The sequence below is a fragment of the Citrus sinensis genome, chromosome 5 (genome assembly GCF_022201045.2).
Source record: "Citrus sinensis cultivar Valencia sweet orange chromosome 5, DVS_A1.0, whole genome shotgun sequence".
Taxonomy (NCBI): domain Eukaryota; kingdom Viridiplantae; phylum Streptophyta; class Magnoliopsida; order Sapindales; family Rutaceae; genus Citrus; species Citrus sinensis.
In genome coordinates, this window is record NC_068560.1 from 19,655,956 (window position 1) to 19,677,175 (window position 21,220).

Genomic DNA, 21,220 nt, shown 5'->3' on the forward strand with positions numbered 1-21,220 from the left:
TCATGAGCATAGAGGACATTCGATTGAAACTTGAACAACTTAGAGCAACTTCATCATATTCAGAACTCGATTTTGCCATCCACATTCCACTCCCGAAGACAGAGCCAAGCAGCCAGAACCCGAACCAATGGCTTAGAATAACAACCGAACACTTAAAGAGTTGGTAGCTCCTAACTTGGACCTGCAACCCTTATGCATTGAGAATCCAAACCCTCAGGTAAACTTTGAACTCAAATCTGGGATGATTCATCTTCTTCCTACTTTTCATGGTCTTGCAGGAGAGGATCCAAATAAGCACTTGAAGGAGTTCCATGTGGTCTGCTCCACAATGAAACCAGCCGGAGTTTCTGAAGAGCAAGTTAAGCTAATGGCCTTCCCATTCTCTTTGGCGGATTCAGCCAAGGAATGGTTGTACTATCTCCCCACTGGTACTGTCATTACATGGAATGAGATGCGTCAGCTATTTTTGGAGAAATATTTCCCAGCATCAAAAGCTGGCAGTATTCGGAAAGAAATTTATGGAATCCGACAGTATAATGGAGAGCCGCTCTACGACTATCGGGAACGATTCAAAAAGCTATGTGCTAGTTGCCCTTACCATCAGATAAGTGATCAACTTCTTATTCAATACTTTTATGAGGGTCTACTACCTATGGATAGGAGTATGATTGATGCCGCTAGTGGAGGAGCACTCGTGGATAGGACACCAGAAGCAGCCCGAAATCTCATTGCTAACATGGTTGCTAATTCCCAACAGTTCAACACTAGGAACGATCTACTGCCGCCACCTAAGCGAGTCAATGAGGTAAGTACTACTTCTCTAGAAAAACAAGTTTCAAATCTTACTTTTTTAGTGCAACAATTAGCTCTAGGGCAACAAATGAGACCGTGTGGCGTATGTTCTATAGTCGGGCATGCGACTAACATATGCCCTGCCATCCAAGAGGGTTCACATGAGCAGGCCAACGCAGTTGAGGGGTTCCTAGGCCAACCAAGACAAAGGTATGATCCCTACTCTAATTTTTACAATGAAGGGTGGAAAGATCACCCTAATTTTAGGTATGAGAACCAACAACATGGCATTTCTAATATGGCACCGTCTCGACCACCGGGCTACCCCCAACACCAGGTGCAACAGCCTTACCAAGTTCGACCACCTCCACCTCCTCAAAATCAAGGTACGTCTTTAGAAGATCTTGTAAAAGCTCTCGCTACTAACTCTATGCAATTCCAACAGACTACCCAGACACAGCTCCAACATTTAGAGAATCAAATTGGCTAACTGGCCACATCTATGAGTAGGATAGAGGGTAGAACTTCAGGAAAGTTACCTTCTCAACCAAAAATTTATCCAAAGGAGAATGCTAGTGCTATGTCTCTTAGGAGCGGAAAGCAATTGGAACCATTATTAGCTAAGCCATCAAAAATATCCACAACATCATCGCCCTCTATGACCAATTCCTCCCCTGAGTCTCTTCATTTAACAAGGAAAGATGATTCCCACTCAGCATTGCCAGTCGATCCATCTGGCCATGTAAATATCCTCTCACCTTGAATTAAGACTCTCTCCATTCCTCCACCATTTCCTAGCAGATTTAAACAATCTAAGAAAGAGGAGCAAGAAAAAAAGATCCTTGAGACCTTTCGTAAAGTAGAGGCAAATATTCATCTACTTGATGCTATTAAACAAGTGCCGCGTTATGCAAAGTTTTTGCAGGAATTATGCAGCAACAAGCGAAAGTTGAGCGGTAACGAAAAGGTAAGTGTTGGAGAGAATGTTTCTACTGTACTTCAAAAAAAACTTCCATCTAAGTGCAAGGATCCAGGTACTTTCACTATCCCCTGCACTATTGGTAATACTAGATTCGAAAGATGTATGCTAGATTTAGGGGCCTCAATTAATGTTATGCCATATTCGATTTATAACTCCTTGAATTTAGGTCCAATGGAAGAAACTGGTATAATTATTCAATTGGCCGACAGATCTAATGCTTACCCGAAGGGGGTTATGGAAGATGTTCTTGTGCAGGTAAATGAATTGGTCTTTCCAGCTGATTTTTATATCCTTGAATTAGAGGATGAGTTGTCGCCCAATCCCACTCATATTCTGTTGGGGCGGCCATTTCTTAAGACAGCCCGAACCAAGATTGATGTTCACGATAGAACCCTCACAATGGAATTCAATGGTGAAGTGATCCGCTTCAATATCTTTGAGGCAATGAGGTATCCTAGTGATGTACATTATGTCTTTGTCATAGATGATATTAATACTTTGGTGCAGGATTTCTTTGAATTATCCGATAATAACAGTTTTGAAATTGTCATAAGCAAAAATCTTACAAAAGATGATTCTAGGGAACATGCAAATTTGATAAAGTTGGATGATGAGGTAGAGGAAGCTATAGCGATCTTAGATGGAGCAGTCACATTACGCACCAATGGGTATAATATCTCTTACCTTGAATTGCCTTTATTAAACAAGAAACTTTTACCTTCAATTGTACAGGCACCTACCTTAGAACTTAAGCCACTCCCAGAGCACCTGCAATATATTTGCTTGGGTGAAAATGAAACACTTCCAGTCATGATTGCTAAAACCCTCACCCCAGTTTAACAAGAAAAGTTAATTAGGGTGCTTCGAGATCACAAGACGGCGATTGGCTGGACCATTGCTGACATTAAGGGAATTAGTCCTTCCATGTGCATGCATCGCATTTTGCTAGAGGAAGGGTCTAAACCAACGAGAGATGCACAACGTCGCCTTAATCCACCAATGATGGAAGGCGTAAAAAGGAGATACTGAAACTCCTTAATGTGGGGATTATTTATCCCATTTCTGATAGTAAATGGGTGAGTCCTGTGCAGGTAGTTCCAAAAAAATCAGGCATCACAGTGGTCAAGAATGAAGAAAACTATCTTGTGCCAACTAGAGTTCAAACTGGGTGGAGAGTTTGCATTGACTATCGTAAACTGAATGCAGCCACTCGCAATGATCATTTTCCTCTGCCATTCATTGATCAAATGCTTGAAAGGTTAAGTGGTCACTCTCATTATTGTTTTCTTGATGGTTACTCAGGTTATAATCAGATCGTTATCGCTCCGGAAGACCAAGAGAAAACGACATTCACATGCCCCTTCGGAACATTTGCTTACCGACGCATGCCGTTTAGTCTCTGTAACGCTCCTGCCACTTTTCAAAAGTGTATAATGAGTATTTTTTCTGATTATGTGGAGAACATCATTGAGGTATTTATGGATGATTTTACAGTTTATGGTGATTCTTTCGATAAATGTTTAGATAACCTTACACTTGTTCTTAAATGATGCATTGATACTAACCTTGTGCTTAATTGGGAAAAATGTCATTTTATGGTTAATCAAGGTATTGTACTAGGCCATGTTATTTCTGAAAAGGGGATTGAAGTTGATAAATCTAAGATAGATCTTATACGCTCCTTACCACCTCCCACTAGTGTGAGGGAGGTTCATTCGTTTTTTGGTCATGCAAGTTTCTATCGCAGGTTTATCAAGGACTTCTCCAAGATAGCTTTACCTCTCTGTAACTTACTTTAAAAGGATACAACGTTTGACTTCAATGAAGAGTGCCAAAGAGCTTTTAAGAAGTTAAAAGAAGTTTTGACATCGGCCCCTGTGATTCAACCACCAAACTGGGATTTACCATTTGAGATTATGTGCGATGCTAGTGACTATGCTGTTGGAGCCGTGTTGGGCTAGCGTGTGGGCAAGCTTCCTCATGTCATCTATTATGCCTCTCGTACATTGAATGATGCACAACTTAACTACTCCACCACAGAGAAATGACTTTTAACAGTTATCTTTGCCTTAGAGAAATTTCGTTCTTATTTAACTGAATCTAAGGTAATCGTTTACTCTGACCATGCAGCTATTAGGTACTTGCTCACCAAAAAGGATGCCAAACCGCGCCTTATACGATGGATACTTCTATTGCAAGAATTTGACATAGAGATTCTAGATAAAAGAGGTTCTGAGAATTTGGTGGTAGATCATTTGAGTCGACTTATCCATAACGAAGATGAACTTTCATTGCATGAGAACTTTCCAGATGAGCAGTTATTACATGTAGGTATAGTTACTCCTTGGTATGTAGATATTGTCAATTACTTAGTTACCAGGACAATACCGAAGGAGATAACCTGTGCACAAAAGGACAAGATCAAGAGTGATGCCAAGTACTATGTGTGGGATGAGCCATACTTGTGGAAGTATTGTTCTGATCAAGTTATTAGAAGGTGCGTACCCGAAACTGAATTTACTTCTATTCTCACCTTTTGTCATACTTTGGCTTGTGGAGGACATTTTGGACCAAAGAGAACAGCCCTTAAGGTACTTGCGAGCGGTTTTTATTGGCCATCACTATTTAAGGACGCATATTTATTTTGCAAATCTTGTGATCGTTGTCAGAGAACATGTAATTTGGGACCTAGAAATCAAATGCCACAATCTCCCATTCTTATAGTTGAGATTTTTTATGTTTGGGCCATCGACTTCATGAGACCATTTCCTTCATCATTTGGTAATCTCTATATTGTTCTTGCGGTTAATTATGTTTCCAAATGGGTGGAAGCAAAAGCCACCCGAACTAACAATTCTAAGGTTGTGGTAGATTTTATAAAGAGTAACATCTTTACAAGGTTTGGAATACCAAAGGCAATTATCAGCGACAGAGGCACTCACTTTTGTAACAGGTCAATAGAAGCCCTCTTTCGAAAATACAACATCACTCACAAGGTATCTACATCTTACCATCCCCAAACTAGTGGGCAAGTTGAGGTGTCTAATAGGGAAGTGAAATCAATCCTTGAAAAGACAGTTAATCCGAATAGAAAGGACTGGAGCCTACGGCTTGATGATGCACTTTGGGCATATAGGACCGCATATAAAACTCCTATCGGTATGTCACCCTACAGGTTGGTATATGGTAAGCCTTGTCATCTTCCAGTGGAACTTGAACATAAAGCATGGTGGGTTGTGAAACAATGTAAAATGGAACTGGACGCCGCCGGCTAACACAGAAAGCTCCAATTGCAAGAATTAGAGGAAATTCGAAATGATGCCTATGAGAGTTCACGAATCTATAAGGAAAAGACTAAGGCTTTTCATGACAAGCAGATCTTGAGAAAGAATTTTGAAGTTGGACAGAAAGTTCTGCTATTCCATTCTCGCCTTAAGTTGTTTCCAGGTAAGTTACGTTCTCGATGGGTTGGGCCTTTTATTGTTATTAATGTTTTTCCTCATGGTGCAGTTGAGATCAAGAGCTTAAAGGCAGGTAAAGAGTTCAAAGTTAATGGTCATAGGTTGAATCCTTACTATGAAAACTTTCAGACACTCAATGTAGATGAGGCTCCACTTTATGAACCTGCGTACGTTGATGAGTGAAACTTGAGAACCATGTCAGGCTGAGGACAATAAACCAAGCGCTTATTGGGAGGCAATCCAATGGCTGGAGAAAAGATTTTGAGAGCACACCATAACAGATTTGATCTTTCTCCATCTCATTCTCATTTACTTTACCCACGTTGTGTTGAATTTTGTTTGTTTCTGTTTGTGTGTCTCATCTCATTTCCCCATGTTTAATTCTGTCTTTTGTTAGCTTAGGCTTACATTGAGGACAATGTAAGAATTAAGTGTGGGGGGTGGATTTCGATCTTAGATTTTGTTACTTCATCTTTTTCTTTTTACAAAAAAAAAATATTATTTTAAATATTATCCAGTGATAAGAATTTGATTGACAATGAATATGGTTCTTAGAAAGGGTTGAATATTACCTTAGTTTATACTTGATTCTTGTGTTGATTTCCTCTTAATTGAGATTCTTTAAACCATGAGCACTAATATCAATTCTTTCATAATTTTGACTTAGAATTTGAGATTGACGCAGCCTGAGTTGAGAATTTTAGATTGAGTAAATGATTGTTTGTCTTGATTCTTATCTCCACATTACAGTGTAGTATACACAGGCACCATAGTCAGAAATAACTACCTATAACCCTTAAGAGTGAAGCTATCCTTGAGTAATTTGGGCTTATGTACCACCAGTATGTAGAGGATAATCTACCATGAGAAGAAAGCTACCTTAAGGGATAGAGTGAAAGCTCTTGACTAAAAAAAATAAAAAATAAAAATAACTTCAAAAGAAAATGCACACAAGTGCCTGTAAAAGAAAAAGAAAAAAATTGGAGATCAAGATGATAAGATTAGTTTGACATATTCTTTTCTTTGTTCGAGGCAAAGGCTGTTGATATTAAAGATTTTGGGAATGAATTTTAATTAAATTGATTCACACACACACTATGAGAATCAAAAGAGAGATGGGATTGACTATTGAATTAAAATTAGAACTTCGATAATATTTGAAATTTTCTTTGAGCTATATGACTTATACAATCTTTGAGGCTATTTTTATTCTAAATTCTTTTGTTCTTTGTTCTAAAAAAATAAAAAAATAAATAAAATAAAAAAAAATTGCAATGATGTTTGTGGGTATCATCGCTGAAGCCCTCACGAGACTATAACTCATCCACTAAGGCCACCTAGGGGTTTAAAGACTTGTTGCATACGCTAAATGCAATCGTGATTTTCTACGAAAGTGGACTAGTTTAGGTTTTCTTTTTATTTTTGTTCTAGGTTTGCTCGAGGACGAGCAAATGGTAAGTGTGGGGGAATTTGATAAGTGCATATTTTCCATATATTTTGCTATTAATTTCTCTATCTTTTTCTTGTTTTGGTCTTAAATATTTTAGTTATTTTAGTTAATTTTTAATTTAGTAAATTATATTTTATTGTGTTAATTTTTATCTTAATTTTATTTATTTTGTTATTTTAGGTATATTCTGGAATTAAAGAGGAATTAAATCGGAGCATTCAGGAAAGAAATTTGATTGAAGATTGAGAGACAAAAGTGCACAAGAGATCAAGAATTGGAAAGAATTAGAAAATAAATTTAATTAAAGCTTGTATGGGCCAAGTAAAATTAATGTTGCACATGGAGCTAAAATTAGAAAATGGAAGTCAAAAAGGAAGCCAAGCCAATTAACAAGCTAAGCCATCACATGAAAGCAAAATTGGAAAACAAAAATTGCAAACCAAAAGTGGCCACGTGAAAGGAAAGAGAATAAAGCCTTTTGGCTTTAGGAAATCATTATTGGCTTATTAATTGAAGCATGAAAGTGGCGGTTTTGGGCTTTGAATTTAATTCTTTCCAGGCAAGGATTTAAAAAAAGCCACACTTGAAGCATTATAAATAGGATCAAGTGGAAGCAACACTGGACAAGAATCGGCAGCAAGAGACTTTGAGAGTGCAGACACAATTCGGGCAGAGGAAAAAAATCAGCAGCCGGAATTAAATTAAAGAAAAAGCAGCCGCTTGAATTAATCTCTATGATTGGTTTTGTCAATTCTCTTATTCCCAATTCAATTATGTTATGCTAAATTTTTATTTGGTTGAGGGTGAATTTAAAACCCTAAACATGCTATGCAATTAAATTTAAATTCTATCATTCAATTTATTTAATTGAGATTGTTTATGTTCTTCTATAATTAATGTTCATGGTTTATTCTTGTTTTATTTGAGTGGCCAATTAGATAAGACTTGAATAAATTTTATTGCTAGATTAAAATTCTTGATCCGTAATTGTCTTGATATTTTAATCATTAGTAGCATGTTGGAATTAGTGATTTCAATTGAAGAACATAACTTAGGTTAAATAATCCGAGCTTGTGTGTTTATTGCCTAGATCAACCTAATATCTTTCTCTGTTTAATGCTTCCATTATCTTAAATTTAAAGAGCTTGTTTTAAATTATTTAATGGTTAGAGATTCGGTGAAGAGCTTATTTTGCCTAACGACACACTAAGGAAAGATTGAGACTAACAGAGCTTATTGTTGTCTACGGTTGATAGTTTCAATATAAATTGATAATAGAATTGATATATTATGTGTATGTTTGGTGGTGGCGAATGATCCTTTAACCAAAGTTTTTATCATTATTATTTCTTTCTCCTTTAATTAGAGTTTTTATTAAATTCTTGTTTGTAGTTTTAATTTCTTTACTTCTTACTATTTAGTTAAAAATTCATAAACCTCCTTTTTATTTATAATTGGCATTTTTCTTTAGTTAGATTAATTTATATTATTATTACTCTTATTATTACTACTATTATGTTATTTCAAATCTTGCCTTAGAGTTAATTATAAATATAACTAGCATAATCTCTGTGGGATCGATCCTTACTCGCTCTGTACTAATTATTTATATTAGTGGTAAGGTTTTAAATTTGGTGCACCTTAACGACACTACCAAGGAATCCCAAAAATTTGCCCGAGCTGACTCCGAATGCACATTTCTCCGGGTTCAACTTCATTTTATACTTCCTCAGCAATTCAAAGGTCTCTTCTAAATGCTTCACATGATCCCTCGGTTCTTTAGACTGCGTGATCATATCGACCACGTATACCTCCATAGTGTGATCGATCAATGGCTTGAAAACCTTATTCACCAACCTTTGATAGGTAGCCCCTGCATTTTTCAGTCCAAATGGCATCACCCTGTAGCAAAACAAACTCATGTTAGTTATGAAGGTGGTACTCTCCTCATCCTGCTCGTCCATGGGTATCTAGTTGTATCCCGAAAAGGCATTCATGAAGCTAAGCAGACCGTGACCCGCTGTTGAGTCCACCAATTGATCTATTTTAGGTAGGGGAAAGCTATCATTTGGGCATGCCTTGTTAAGGTTTGTGAAATCCACACACATTCTTCATTTCCCGTTGGCCTTCTTTACTAGCACTACATTGGAAATCCACTCCGGGTATTTATCTTCCCTTATGAATCCTACTTTCAACAGCTTCTCCACCTCGGCATTTATGGCCTCGTACCTTTCCTGGTTAAAGCACCTCATTTTCTACCTCACCGACCTTGCCCCCTTCCTGATTGCCAACTTGTGGCAAGCTACCCCGCGATCAATTCCTAGCATGTCTTCATGCGACTAGGCAAATATATCTGCATGGGACTGTAGGCATTTTACCAGCTCGCTTTTTATTGCCTCCCCCAGTCCTGACCCGATCTTTACCACTCTGCTCGAGTTACTCCTACTCACCAGAACTTCTTCCAATTTCTCAACTGGCTCTTGGCGACCCTTTTTAGAATCTCTTCGGTTATCCAAAGTTGTAATTTGTAGTGTTTCCTTAGCCACGGTAGCATAACAACTCATCGCCATTCTCTGGTCACCTTTTACTACACCCACTACTCCGTTCACTCTGTACTTCAATGCCAGATAGTGAGTGGATATGACACATTGGCTTATCCTCATGAAAGGTCGTTCCAGTATCATCTGGTAAGGGCTTCTTTCTTCTACCACGACAAAGTCCAGCATCACTGTTCTTTCAAACGGCTTTGACCCTACAATAATCGAGAACTCGATGATCCCCATGGGGGTTAACCGTCCTCCTCCAAATCCCTTCAAGGATGTATTCATCCGCTCCAGTTTTAAGTCCGAAATTCCCATATCATCTAGGGCCGATTTAAACAGTATGTCAACCGAGCTGCCCGTGTCCACCAGTATTCGCCGTAATCCTGTACCAGCCACAATTGCCTTAATCACCAGTGCATCCTCATGAGGATATAAAACACCATTTTCGTCGTCATCTGTCCACATAATGGGAACTTGCCTCACTTTCGCCCTCTTGGCTGTTGGCAAATTGAAAAGCACCTCTTTGCTGATCATGGCATATCTCCCATAATTCTTTCGTGCCCTGTTCAAATCCCCAGCCAATGTTGGTCCTCTTGCTATCACACGGATAGTTGGCTGTTCACGTTCCAGGCTCCTCTCAACTCCCTCATCCCACGTATATTGTGATTCAATGACGGGGGACACTCCATCTACATATTCATCCAGGTACCGGTTCCTCACCAAATCCTCCACCTGAGTCTTTAGGTCACGACATTGGCTGATAGTGTGACCATGAGTGTCGTGGAATTTGCAGAATCTGCTCTTATCACGTCGATGAGCGGGTTTTGTTATAGGGGCAGGAGGGTACAGCAAGCCTCGTCCCTCGATCCTCTCGTACAACTCCTCCATAGGGACTTTTAATGGGGTGTATTGTCTATACGCCAAGCTCTGGTCAATTAGTTGGACTGCTCGGCTATCATGGATATCGTCCCGAACTGGTATTGTAAGTAGCTGACCTGGTCGCCCAGCTCTAGAGTTAACTGTATGTAGTGCCCTGGGAGCGTTATGATAAGAATGGGCAGCCAACTGCCGGAATTTTCGTTGCCGCTCCGGGAATGGGGGGTGCGGAGGTTAAGCTCGGCTATGTTGGAACTGTTGCGGTCTCTGAGCCATGGGGTAAGGGCGAGACCGAGCTGATATTCTGCCCATCACTGAGGATTCCCCAACTCGCTTTCCCGACCCGCTCCCGCTCGGAGTTCTTCTTTCCTTTCGTCTCAGTTCCTCTAATTGTTCACTCTTTATCCTCGCCGATTTTTCCTCTTCAATTTCTATATCTCTCCTCGCCTGCTCATACCCCGCCGAATAATTCTGCACTAAGGGACTTCTCAAGTTGTACCACAGTCGGCCTATTCTCACGCCCTCTTTTAATCCCCTCAACGCCTGCTGGTGATTAAAAGCTCCCAAATCAAGCACGGCCGGGTGGTATCATTTTATAAAATCCTGAAGGGATTCATGTTCCTCCTGCTTTATCCCTATCAGTTCCATCATATCATCCTCTGGGGCTACTGCTCCTCGGAACTGCTCGGCCAACTCTTGGCACATCTGCTCGTATCCTTTTATACTTCCTCGTGGCAGCTTGCGGCACCATTCTCGGGCTCGTCCCTCTAGTGTCAATGGGAACACCCTGCACCTCTGAGCTGGTGTCAACCCCTGCACATCCGTCATGTCATTGAAACGTTCAATATGCACCAGCGGGTCACTTCTCCTGAAGTATTTGAGGTCGGGGAAGCGGAAATCTCTTGGGATTACCGTACCCATGATCTCGACTGATATCGGAGATTCTTCATCTAGCATTATCCTCCAACTCGGGGGCTTTCTCTTGCCCTGAATCTCATCCATAACCTGCGCCAACCTGCACACCTCACCCTCCAATTCTACAGCACGGTTAGGATCACGTGCAGCTATCTGATCTCGCTCCTGCTCGGCATTCTGCAGCCGCTGTCTAAGCTCTCTTTCATCAATATTCGCTCCTCGGCCATCAATTTTCAGTACTCGTCCGGAACGAGGTTGGTCTCTCCCTTCATCTGCGCACTCTCCTGGAATCCGACCTGTACTTCTATGGGGATGCACCTCATAGGGTTGGTCTACCAGTGGAGGGATTTCCTCGATTCTACGCCTCCGGAGGTTGGGTTCTGCCACAACGTCATCTCTCCCCACGGCGGGTTCACCATCCCTTCTCCGCTCATCCCTCAGCTCATGCAATATGGCCGTGAGAGTCTCCATTTGCTTCTCCATCCGTTCCATTTGATCTTGCGTCACCCTCTCTCTAGCTTCGTTTGCTATCTCTCAAAGAGTGATTGTTTCACCAGTTTCATTGTCGCCCCCTAGGGCATCCTTCCTTGACATATCCATAACCGATCGTTTGCTACTTCTCCGATGATTACTAACTTGGTGGTAGCTTTTTATCCAGCTCCCCACAGACGGCGCCAAAATGTTGATGCTGAAATCTGCTCGCCCTTTGCCCGACTAGATCGTTCCACCAACGCTCGTATGTTCAATGGAGTGGATACTGTCTTTCGCCTCCTTCAGCAAATGCGAACACTCCAGGGGTTGGAATAACCTTCTTTTCCTTCTTTCTAATCCTGCACTCACAAAGATAGATTAGAGACGCCGGCGGTTTTACCGGCGTAAACCCTCTGATGCTTAAGTTAGCATAAGGTGTTTACGAGAAAACCATGTAATTTAGATTGTTTGATTTCTTGTCACGTTTTCTAAAATTGGTAAGGAATATAATCAGGTTTCAATTTGGCAGAGTTTTCCCTTTTACTCTCAAATTTCTGTCCATTTTTTCATTGGTTTTCCCTCTTCTTATAGCTGCTGTCCCACGTTTTCGTATACTCTTTATGCTCCCCTTTTATCGGGTAATGGCCGCCCCTTACGGGTCTCCCACCACTGGATTGTGGATAAACGTGGGATGCCATGTCTCTCTCAACGGTTCACGACATAGCCAAACTGTCGCGATTTCATGAGATCGTGTGCCCTTTCTTTGGGTGATGGTTATCTGGTCGGTATATGTCTCTGGTCGGTACATTCCTCTGGTCGGTGCTCGTCTCTAGTTGGCACATGTTTGTATAAGGCGTTTTACCAGGGCTCTTCTCGTGCCATTCAGCTGAAGTGATTCGCCTTGGGGTGGGAAATGAGGGCATGGCCGAGCTAATGCTTTTTATTACTTAACAGTGTTCACTTGTCTGATTATTTGTTTAAAATTCATTCATTAAACGGGTTAAAAATTAATACAATAATAAATGACTTTTTTTTATAAATTTACTATTTTACCATTAAAATTCAAAAAATTTTGTTTAAACACATTCTAGGTATAAGGCTAGTTTTGTAATTATGAAATGATAATAAGTAAAAAAGGAAAATGAAAGCAAAGGCATAATCACTAATCAGCCTACCCTAGCTCCACTCTTCATTTTCCTTCCTCCATTGTTATTTCTTTCACTTGAATTTGAACACCTGTTTCGTCATTCCGCAAACGAGCGCCAAACCAAACACTCCCAAAAATCAAACCAATGCTCTCACCTAAAATTTTCCGACAAGCTTCACTTCTCTTGGCTGTGGCAGTGAAAAGGTCTCGAATAAGTACACCTGCCGCAAATTCGACCGTCAACTTCACCCTTCCTTACGCCTTTCGATTTTCTTCAGCTTCTTGGTTTTTGATTGTATTTGCGTTTAGCTTAGATCTAGTTGCAATGAAGTGATTTTTTTTTATCAGACTGTAAAAAAATTTAGGTGAATCCGTTCACTTATTTGTTCATTGTTTTCATTTGTTATTTAATTTAATTTTATATAGTAAATGAATTAAACAAATTATAAACGAATATTTATTTATTAAACGAGTGAAAATTGAATTTTGAGATTACGATTCGTCTAATAAACAAATCCAATCTGAATCTATTTATGATTCATCAATTCATTTTGCTACTCCTAGAGTTGATACGCTTTATGAGCTTTGACCGAGGTATATTTAAATAATTTTTTTATTGACTGCCCAAATTAAAATATTAGAACATCAATTCATTTTGCTACTCCTAGAGTTGATACGCTTTATGAGCTTTGACCGAGCTATATTTAAATAATTTTTTTATTGACTGCCCAAATTAAAATATTAGAAAAGTTATATTATTAGAATTTTATTTTATTTTTCAATTAAAAGATTTTTTATATAACTTCTTGTGTTCACAGCGCATTTCAAGTGAAGGCTTCTAAATATTTTCAAAAGTCAACAGATGCCGTTTTCTTTTGTTGTTTTTGTCCTCCACGTGCGAATTATTTTTCTCAATGTTTTACAGATTACGAAACAGTGATTAAGACCTGCTGTCCAGCTTGCCTTGCCTCGCTAATATACTATGTCAGTCACATAATAAATAAATAAAATTATGACATGTGTGTATTTAATTTAAAAAATCATCATGTAAATTGTGGTTATATTAAATTCAACTATACATGACATGCATGCATCAGTTGGTTATAATACATTAGAGGTATCTTAAAATTTCTCCTCACTTAGAAGGTAAAAATTTGGTGTCATTACGCGTATTGCTACAGTGCAGAAAATTTTATTGAGAGAATTTTATATGGCAATGTCACATAAGTTAATATACCAGTTAATTAAACGAGTTTAGGAAATGATAAGGTCTAAAAAAAAAAGAATTATCATTTCAGTTAAATCAATATTACATTAATTCAAAGCAATGACCAATAAAAGTGTAAAAGGCACACAAGAAGTTGTTTACAGTTAACAGAATGTGGGATATACTTATTCAACCAAAAGAGAAAAAAAGAACCAAATTAAAAAGGATGAAAAAATGAAAATCGTATATGCCTTAATTATTTACTTATAAAAGATAACAGAATTGACTATTTGCGAAAGTTCACTTGCATTACTTAAGCAGTTTCTTCGTGAGCATGTTCCTTTATAATAATGCTAGTATCTAAACCAGGCACTGGGGATCCCTTCTCACTATCTTCATGCAAATGCCCAGCAGCCATGGCTCCACTAACATCACTGATGTTCCCAAAAATCAAAATAAGAATCCCACTCACAGCAGCCAAAAACGAAACCCCAAAAGCAGTGCTCACATTTCCGCTGATCGCTGATGCCACAGCAAAGCCAGTACAAGTTCCTAGTGCTTTTACCCACGAGTGCCATACAGAAAAAACACCTTCTTTGCCATGTGGTGTACAATCTAGCAACAAAACTCTCCCGAAAGCATGCAAAAGCCCTGCAGAAGTGCTTTGAATGGCAGCAAAAAGCAGTACATGGTGCCTCTGCCAGTTCTTTTCCTTGTAGTAGAATCCCGTACCTGAAGTCAACAGAGCTAAGAGGAAACCCAGAAGTTGCATTCTCACAGCATCTGCTTTGATAACATGCTGTAATGGTTGCAGTAGTGGCATTGAAAATGATGGGAAGATGAAGTAAATTAACCAGAAGTAGAGGAAGAATATTGGCTTAAGGCACAATTGACCCAGTAAAAACAATAACCCCCCAGTGAAAATGCAAATTGATGAAAATGATGACATGAAGATCACAATTAGGCTTGCAATCGCATAAGGATATTTGAAAAGGGACAGGAAATATGATTTGGGCACAGAGGAAGTCGTGTTGGTGATTGCCACTGGCCTTTGTGTGACAACATGGAGCATACCAACGAGCCATTTGAGGCCACTGAAAATGGACACAACCCAGAGGCTGTCATATGGGTCCTTTTTGTTCCTAAGCATATGGTAAGTGAAAGCAGAGAAAATGGCAGAGCCTAAGCCACCAGCAGCAGTGGCGTATACCGAGAACCAGCCAGAGACGCCTCTTCTAGTAGGGAATTGGCTAAGTTTAAGTGTCGGTCCAGTGTAGCCGCGAACCATAAGGCCAAGTTGGCAAGTGTGGGAGGCTGAAGCAACAATGTATGATGCAACAATGGCTGCAATATAAAATGGGAAGATGTATGGTGTTTTTATGAAGCCAACGGGGAGACAAAAGAGGGAACCGATGGTTGTTGCAGCTCCAGCAATGAGTTGTGGGTTGTAGCCATGATCAAGTTGCTTGGAGATCAAGCCAAGCAAGGGACTAGCCAGAATCAGGCCTATAGCCCATGAAATTGAGGTCCATTCCATTGCTGAGAGATTCAGATTGTTCTTTGATATTGATGTGTGCGTGAGTCGATCATACCTGCAATATATGAAAACTACTTTATCATGCTGAACATGGAGACATTCATATTGGCCCTAGGTGTAGTTAGGCTAGTCATAAATGCGCTTTGTGCCAGCGGTCACTCAAGTTTTAGTAATAATTAATAAGGCATAAGAGTTTATCTAATAATTTAATTAAGGAAAAATGAAATAATGAATGACAGTTTGTTCCCACTAATAAGTTGTTTTCACTTTTTGGGTTCTAATAAATTTTTAATACCATAATTAGTAAAACTCTTGGTATAATCATTTTGTATATGAAAATTTTACATTTATGTACCCTTAAACAATATTTTCTCCGGTTGATATTTTGACCCAAATGGTAAAATTACATTTTAAGAAGAATGAGAAATTTATTCTCCCTTAATGTAATTAAATATGCATAATTACATCTTCTACATTTTACTCTTTTTGTGCAAAGAATTGAGGATGGCAATGGGGCGGGGATCATATCCCTAAACTCGAAAGCGCCCCCCTAAACCTGCCCTATACCCAAAAAATTTTAATTGGCGGTAGTATAGGTATATTGCCGATAATCATCAAATGGGGGTGGAGATTAAAATGGAGACCCAATTCCTGTTTATGTTTTTCAAAAATATTATTAATTTTAAATATTCGGGTCCTTCAATAGAATTAATAATTTTGAATATATAGATTTGAGAAAAAAATTATAAACGACCAAATTAATAGCAAAAATGAACCATAAAACACTAATACATCAGTTTGTACATTAAAAAAAAAAAAACAATAAAGTGCATGAACTATAATTTTCTGTTAAATGCCTTTGAAGGAATATAGAAAGTGAAGAAAACTTGCTCAAAAGTTGTTTTCGTTTTCAAAGTATAAATATTTAACTTTTTTTTCTTTTTTCTGTTTCTTCACAAATTATGAAGAGAGAATACAGAGCATCCCAAAAATTTTTACTGATAAAGAATTTATAGTGATAGAGTTTAACGATACAGGTAACTACTAAGTGCTTAAATGTCACATCAGTAGCCAATTAAATATTTCCAATTTCTTTAGCTGGAAAATTACTCATTACCCAGACAAGTATATTGAGCCGAATTCCTCTAAAAACATAATTAGCAAAATCTACTTTAACATTATTAATTAAGCTGATAATCATAATTAGAACCTGGAAAATTACAAAAAGCATCAATTATATTGTCAGCTTTTGAACCATTTAAGAAACTGAAAGCGATAGCTAAATTTGTTTTAATTTTTTTATTTACACTGATATTATATGTTAAAATGCTGCAGAAATGAACATTATCATTATCATTTTTTTATTATTTGATTAAATTAAATATTTTTTTAATTGGGTGAATTTAAAATATATTTTAATTTTAAAATTTTAAAAAATATATTTCAAGTTTGAGTTCGGGTTTGGGATTGATAAATTGTGCGTTTGAAATTGAGGTTGGACAGTTATAACTTTTAAGTTACAGCACTAAAGCGTCTGTTAAACATTAGTTGTTGTAGTTTGGAAACTATGTTAATATGATTTTTCACTTGTATAATAGAAAATTTATTATATCTTTAATAATTTTATCAAAATTATTATTTAAAATTTATATTTACTATATATTATTAATTTTTATTTCATAATTATAATTTTTTTTTCACAGCAGCTGTAGCTTACAGCACCTCAATCCCAAACGCACCCAAAATCCTCAAACCCAAACCCCAAAGCAGGGAAGATTGCCATTCTTCGAAAGAATGATGCAATCAATTTGTTCTTTAAACCAACTCTTAGAGCAAATTATACTGATGTACTTTGTATATATACAATTTTGATTGAATGTTCTACAAAGCAATATACTTTTATCAACAATAATGGATGTAGCTAGAAAAACGAACTTACAGTTTGATCTCTCTGAGCACACAAGCAATGCCTCTGGGGGTTTGTCCCCAACCTTGATCATCATCATGATCATCAGTTTTAGACACAATTTCACTGATGATGAGGGGAAAAACAACTGGCACAACCGTTGTAACAATGAAGTGAGAGCACATTTCGTACAAATACCACATCCAAATTTCAAGCTTCGATGGCTTTTCTTGTAGCCCTGAGTAGGCCATATAAGCCCCCTTGGCCCTCTCAATTTTCACTGCAGCATCGTGTACGTCAGGCATGTCTTCATTCGCTTCCTGATCTTCTTCTGATACCGACATTCCTTGATCATCTCTTAGAGCCTCATGTTTTCTTTCGGCTGCTGCCGCCGCTGCCATATTCAAATACTAGAACCAATTTTGCAGGTTGCTTAGTGAAGTTAAAGAAGGAGCCGAATTGGCTAGATATTAAAACGGTGATTAATTAATATTTGCATGGCCAGCTGGTGCTGACACTTACAAGAGTTCAATTTGTTTAATGTGTATATATAAGCCTCGGTTTGTTCATAAGTAAGAAGGTATATCGGTATCATTCTTTTTAGCTTATTTGTCTTCTCTCTTTTACGGCAATGCCAATTTTAGCTTCACGCTCTGCTACAATTCATGCTCATCATTTGTTTCATCTAATTTCAAATTTCATCTTACATTGTTTGACATGAATCGATTTCCTTGGAGTATTTTAATAATTAATTTGCGAGGGAACGAATCTATTGGTGTAAAGAGACAAAAAAATGCACTATGAAATCCCGATATAGCTAGGCCAAATTGAGGAGCTCTCTTAGGACTTGTCTTATATATTATAACATAAAATAAATTGATTAATTTAAGGACAAGTTAATTAACAATAATTTAAGTTGTTTCGGTTCAAAAATACTTGTTCAATAATTTGAAGATTAATTGACTGCGGGAGGTTTGGGTTTGGTTTGCTAGCAGGCTCCATGATTTTCTGTCAATTTCCTAATCCAATGATGTTATGTTAAATTATTAATTTATAGTTTAACATGACTGAAGTTTATTACTATTTAAATTTATAGTTTTTGAATCGTAAGTAAGTCTTAATATTAATGTATGTACAATAGAAGTAAATATGCAATTAAAAAATATTAGTATAAAATTATATTCGAATATGCATATATTTAAAATAAAATTATTATTTGATTATTCTATTTTGTATTTATTGAAGAATTTAGTTATATTAAATTATAATGATCCTTAAAAGAAAAAAGTTAGAATTTATTTATTTATATTTGAAATTGTTCATGATAATGAAATGGAACGGGACTAGAGTAAATTTTTATCCAAAAAAAAAAAAGTAAATGAGATTTGTTTTTATTCCATTTGAATACCGGAGACGAGATTGGAATTGACAAATCCCATCCTATTTTATCCTATTGCCAATCTTAAATCTGGATCCAATTATAAGTTCAAAAGATTGACTAATATAATTGCTTTTTTTATTAATATAATTTTTAATCAATTAATTCTCACACATAATTTTTTTTTTAAAGTAACATAATGAACTTTCATCTAAAAATGGAAAATCCGAAAACAGTATCTGATCCTTTATCCGTTTATCGTACAACCCTATTAATCGAAGCGTGTCACCTCAGCAATTCGCCAACTGACGTGGCATTTCTGCAATGGCTGATTCACGTATGGTGGCACTGTCGCGTACAACCACCTGACTGACCCAAGCAAACTGATAACTTATTATTATTTGATTTCTGGGCAAAATAACACGTAGATACCAAATGTTTTCCTTAATTGACTTAGGTTCCACCGTTAAAATGGTTTGTTTTATCTGAGGGTAATTTTTAAAAACCTCCCCTGGGGTTTGCACTTGTTGCAAGTAGATGGCGAGAATCTGTTTTTTTCTAAAAAAACTTCCTACCGTCACTTAATTTTTACATTGACCGTTAGTTGACTGTGCAAATATAATATTACCCTTAACAACTGTTTGTAGACTGACATAATTAAAAAAAACTGAAATTGTTAGCTATTTTTTCCTCTTTAAATTATTGATATTTCCTTAAAGTTCCTACAAGAAAGATAAAATAAAAAACTTGAAAAATCCTCTTTAAATTATTGATATTTCCTTAAAGTTCCTACAAGAAAGATAAAATTAAAAACTTGAAAAACCCTCTTTAAATTATTGATATTTCCTTAAAGTTTCTACAGGAAAGATAAAATTAAAAACTTGAAAATAAAATAGTTAGAATCTTTACCTATGATATTATAAATCTTTGGAATTGACGGGGATAAAATTGTCAAAAAATAGGGTTTGTACTTTTCGCGCCAACAATTTTAGTTTTTTTTTTAGTTATGTTAGTTTACAAACTGTTGTTAAGGACAATATTGTCTTTGCACAGTTAACTAACGGTCAATGTAAAAATTAACTGACGGTAAGAGTTATTTACAAATAAATAGATTTTCGCTATCTACTTGCAACAAGCCCAAACCTAAAGAGAGGTTTTTAAAAATTACCCTTTTATCTTAATCAACTAATTTATTAATTAAAAAAACTTTAATCATAATCTGATCCAATTAATTACTATTGTGTCTGATAATCCTATTATCCATTCAGCATAATTTTAATTTTTTTTAAATGCTCATTTAACATATGTGTTGATGCTGAAATCGGCTCGCCCTTTGCCCGACCAGATTTTTACACCAACGTTCACGTTATCAATAATGAAGATATCAATTCTTTCTTGCTTCAACGATTGCTCCAGCCACTGAAGTTGGAATTGTCCCTCTTTCTCTCACTAAGCCTGCGTTCACAAAAGTAGATCAGAGACGCCGGTGGTTTTGCCGGCGTAAACCCTCTGATACCTAAGTTAGCACAAGGTGTCTATGGGAAAACGGTACAATTAAGGTTCAAATAATTGTTTAGAATTGGCTCACTCTCGGTATTGAAAAGTGTTTGGATACAATTTGGCAGAGTTTTCCCTTCTCTTAGTTTTTCTCTCCCTTCTTCATCGATTTCTTCTTCTTTTATAGCCGCTGTCCCACGTTCCCGTTTAGCCTTCATCCCTTCTTTTTCGGGTGGTGGCAGCCCCTCATGGGACTCTAACTGCTACATTATGGGCAAACGTGAGATCTCGCGTCTCTCGCAATGGTTCTGGGAAAAGCGCAACTACCGTGATTCTGTGGGATCGTGTTCCCACTTTTTCGGGGGATAGGTATCAGCTCGATATATACCTCTCGTAGGTGTACTCCCCTGGTTGGTACTCGTCTTTGGTCGGCTCATATTTGTCCCCGTGTTCTGCTCGTACCATTTGGCTGAGGTGATTCATGCCGGGGCGAAAATAGTAGTATGGCCGAGCTAGTGCTTTTATTTACTTAACAATATGTAATTAATTTTATGTTTAAACTATAACAAAAGGGTGTGTTTGGCAAATGAGCATGGTATACTTAATTAATATAACTAAAAATGAAATATTAAATTATTTTTAATTCTAAATGACATTAATATTAACATAAAAAATATTGTAAAATATTATTATAAATAATACAATCTATATTATACCAAACATAGTATTGCGTCATAGATTAATGTAATGCACCATAGTATAACATAACTAATGTAATATAATGCAATACAGTTAACTAAACACATAAAAAAAAGATATTAGATTATCTAAAAAGTATAACAAAGCTTTATTAAATAAAAAAGAATCAATATAATATAATTAATTAAATCATTAATCATATCATAAATGAGTTTTTATGTCGAACATTACTCTAAACCTGAATCCAATTTAGTTATTGAGTAGGTGCATACATGTTCCATTTAATATTTATATCAATTTTAATTAATTCAAATTTATTATTTCTCATTGGGTTAGCAAGTAATACAAAAAAGTTGTCA

General features: G+C 37.1%; 1 protein-coding gene across 1 annotated transcript; it reads left to right on the plus strand.

The window, feature by feature from the left end:
- Window positions 1-241: 241 nt before the first annotated feature.
- On the plus strand, window positions 242-1,282 carry LOC127902316 (uncharacterized). The gene has a single exon (XM_052441181.1). The coding sequence runs from the start codon at window positions 242-244 to the stop codon at window positions 1,280-1,282; it is 1,041 nt and encodes a 346-aa protein (XP_052297141.1).
- Window positions 1,283-21,220: the final 19,938 nt, after the last annotated feature.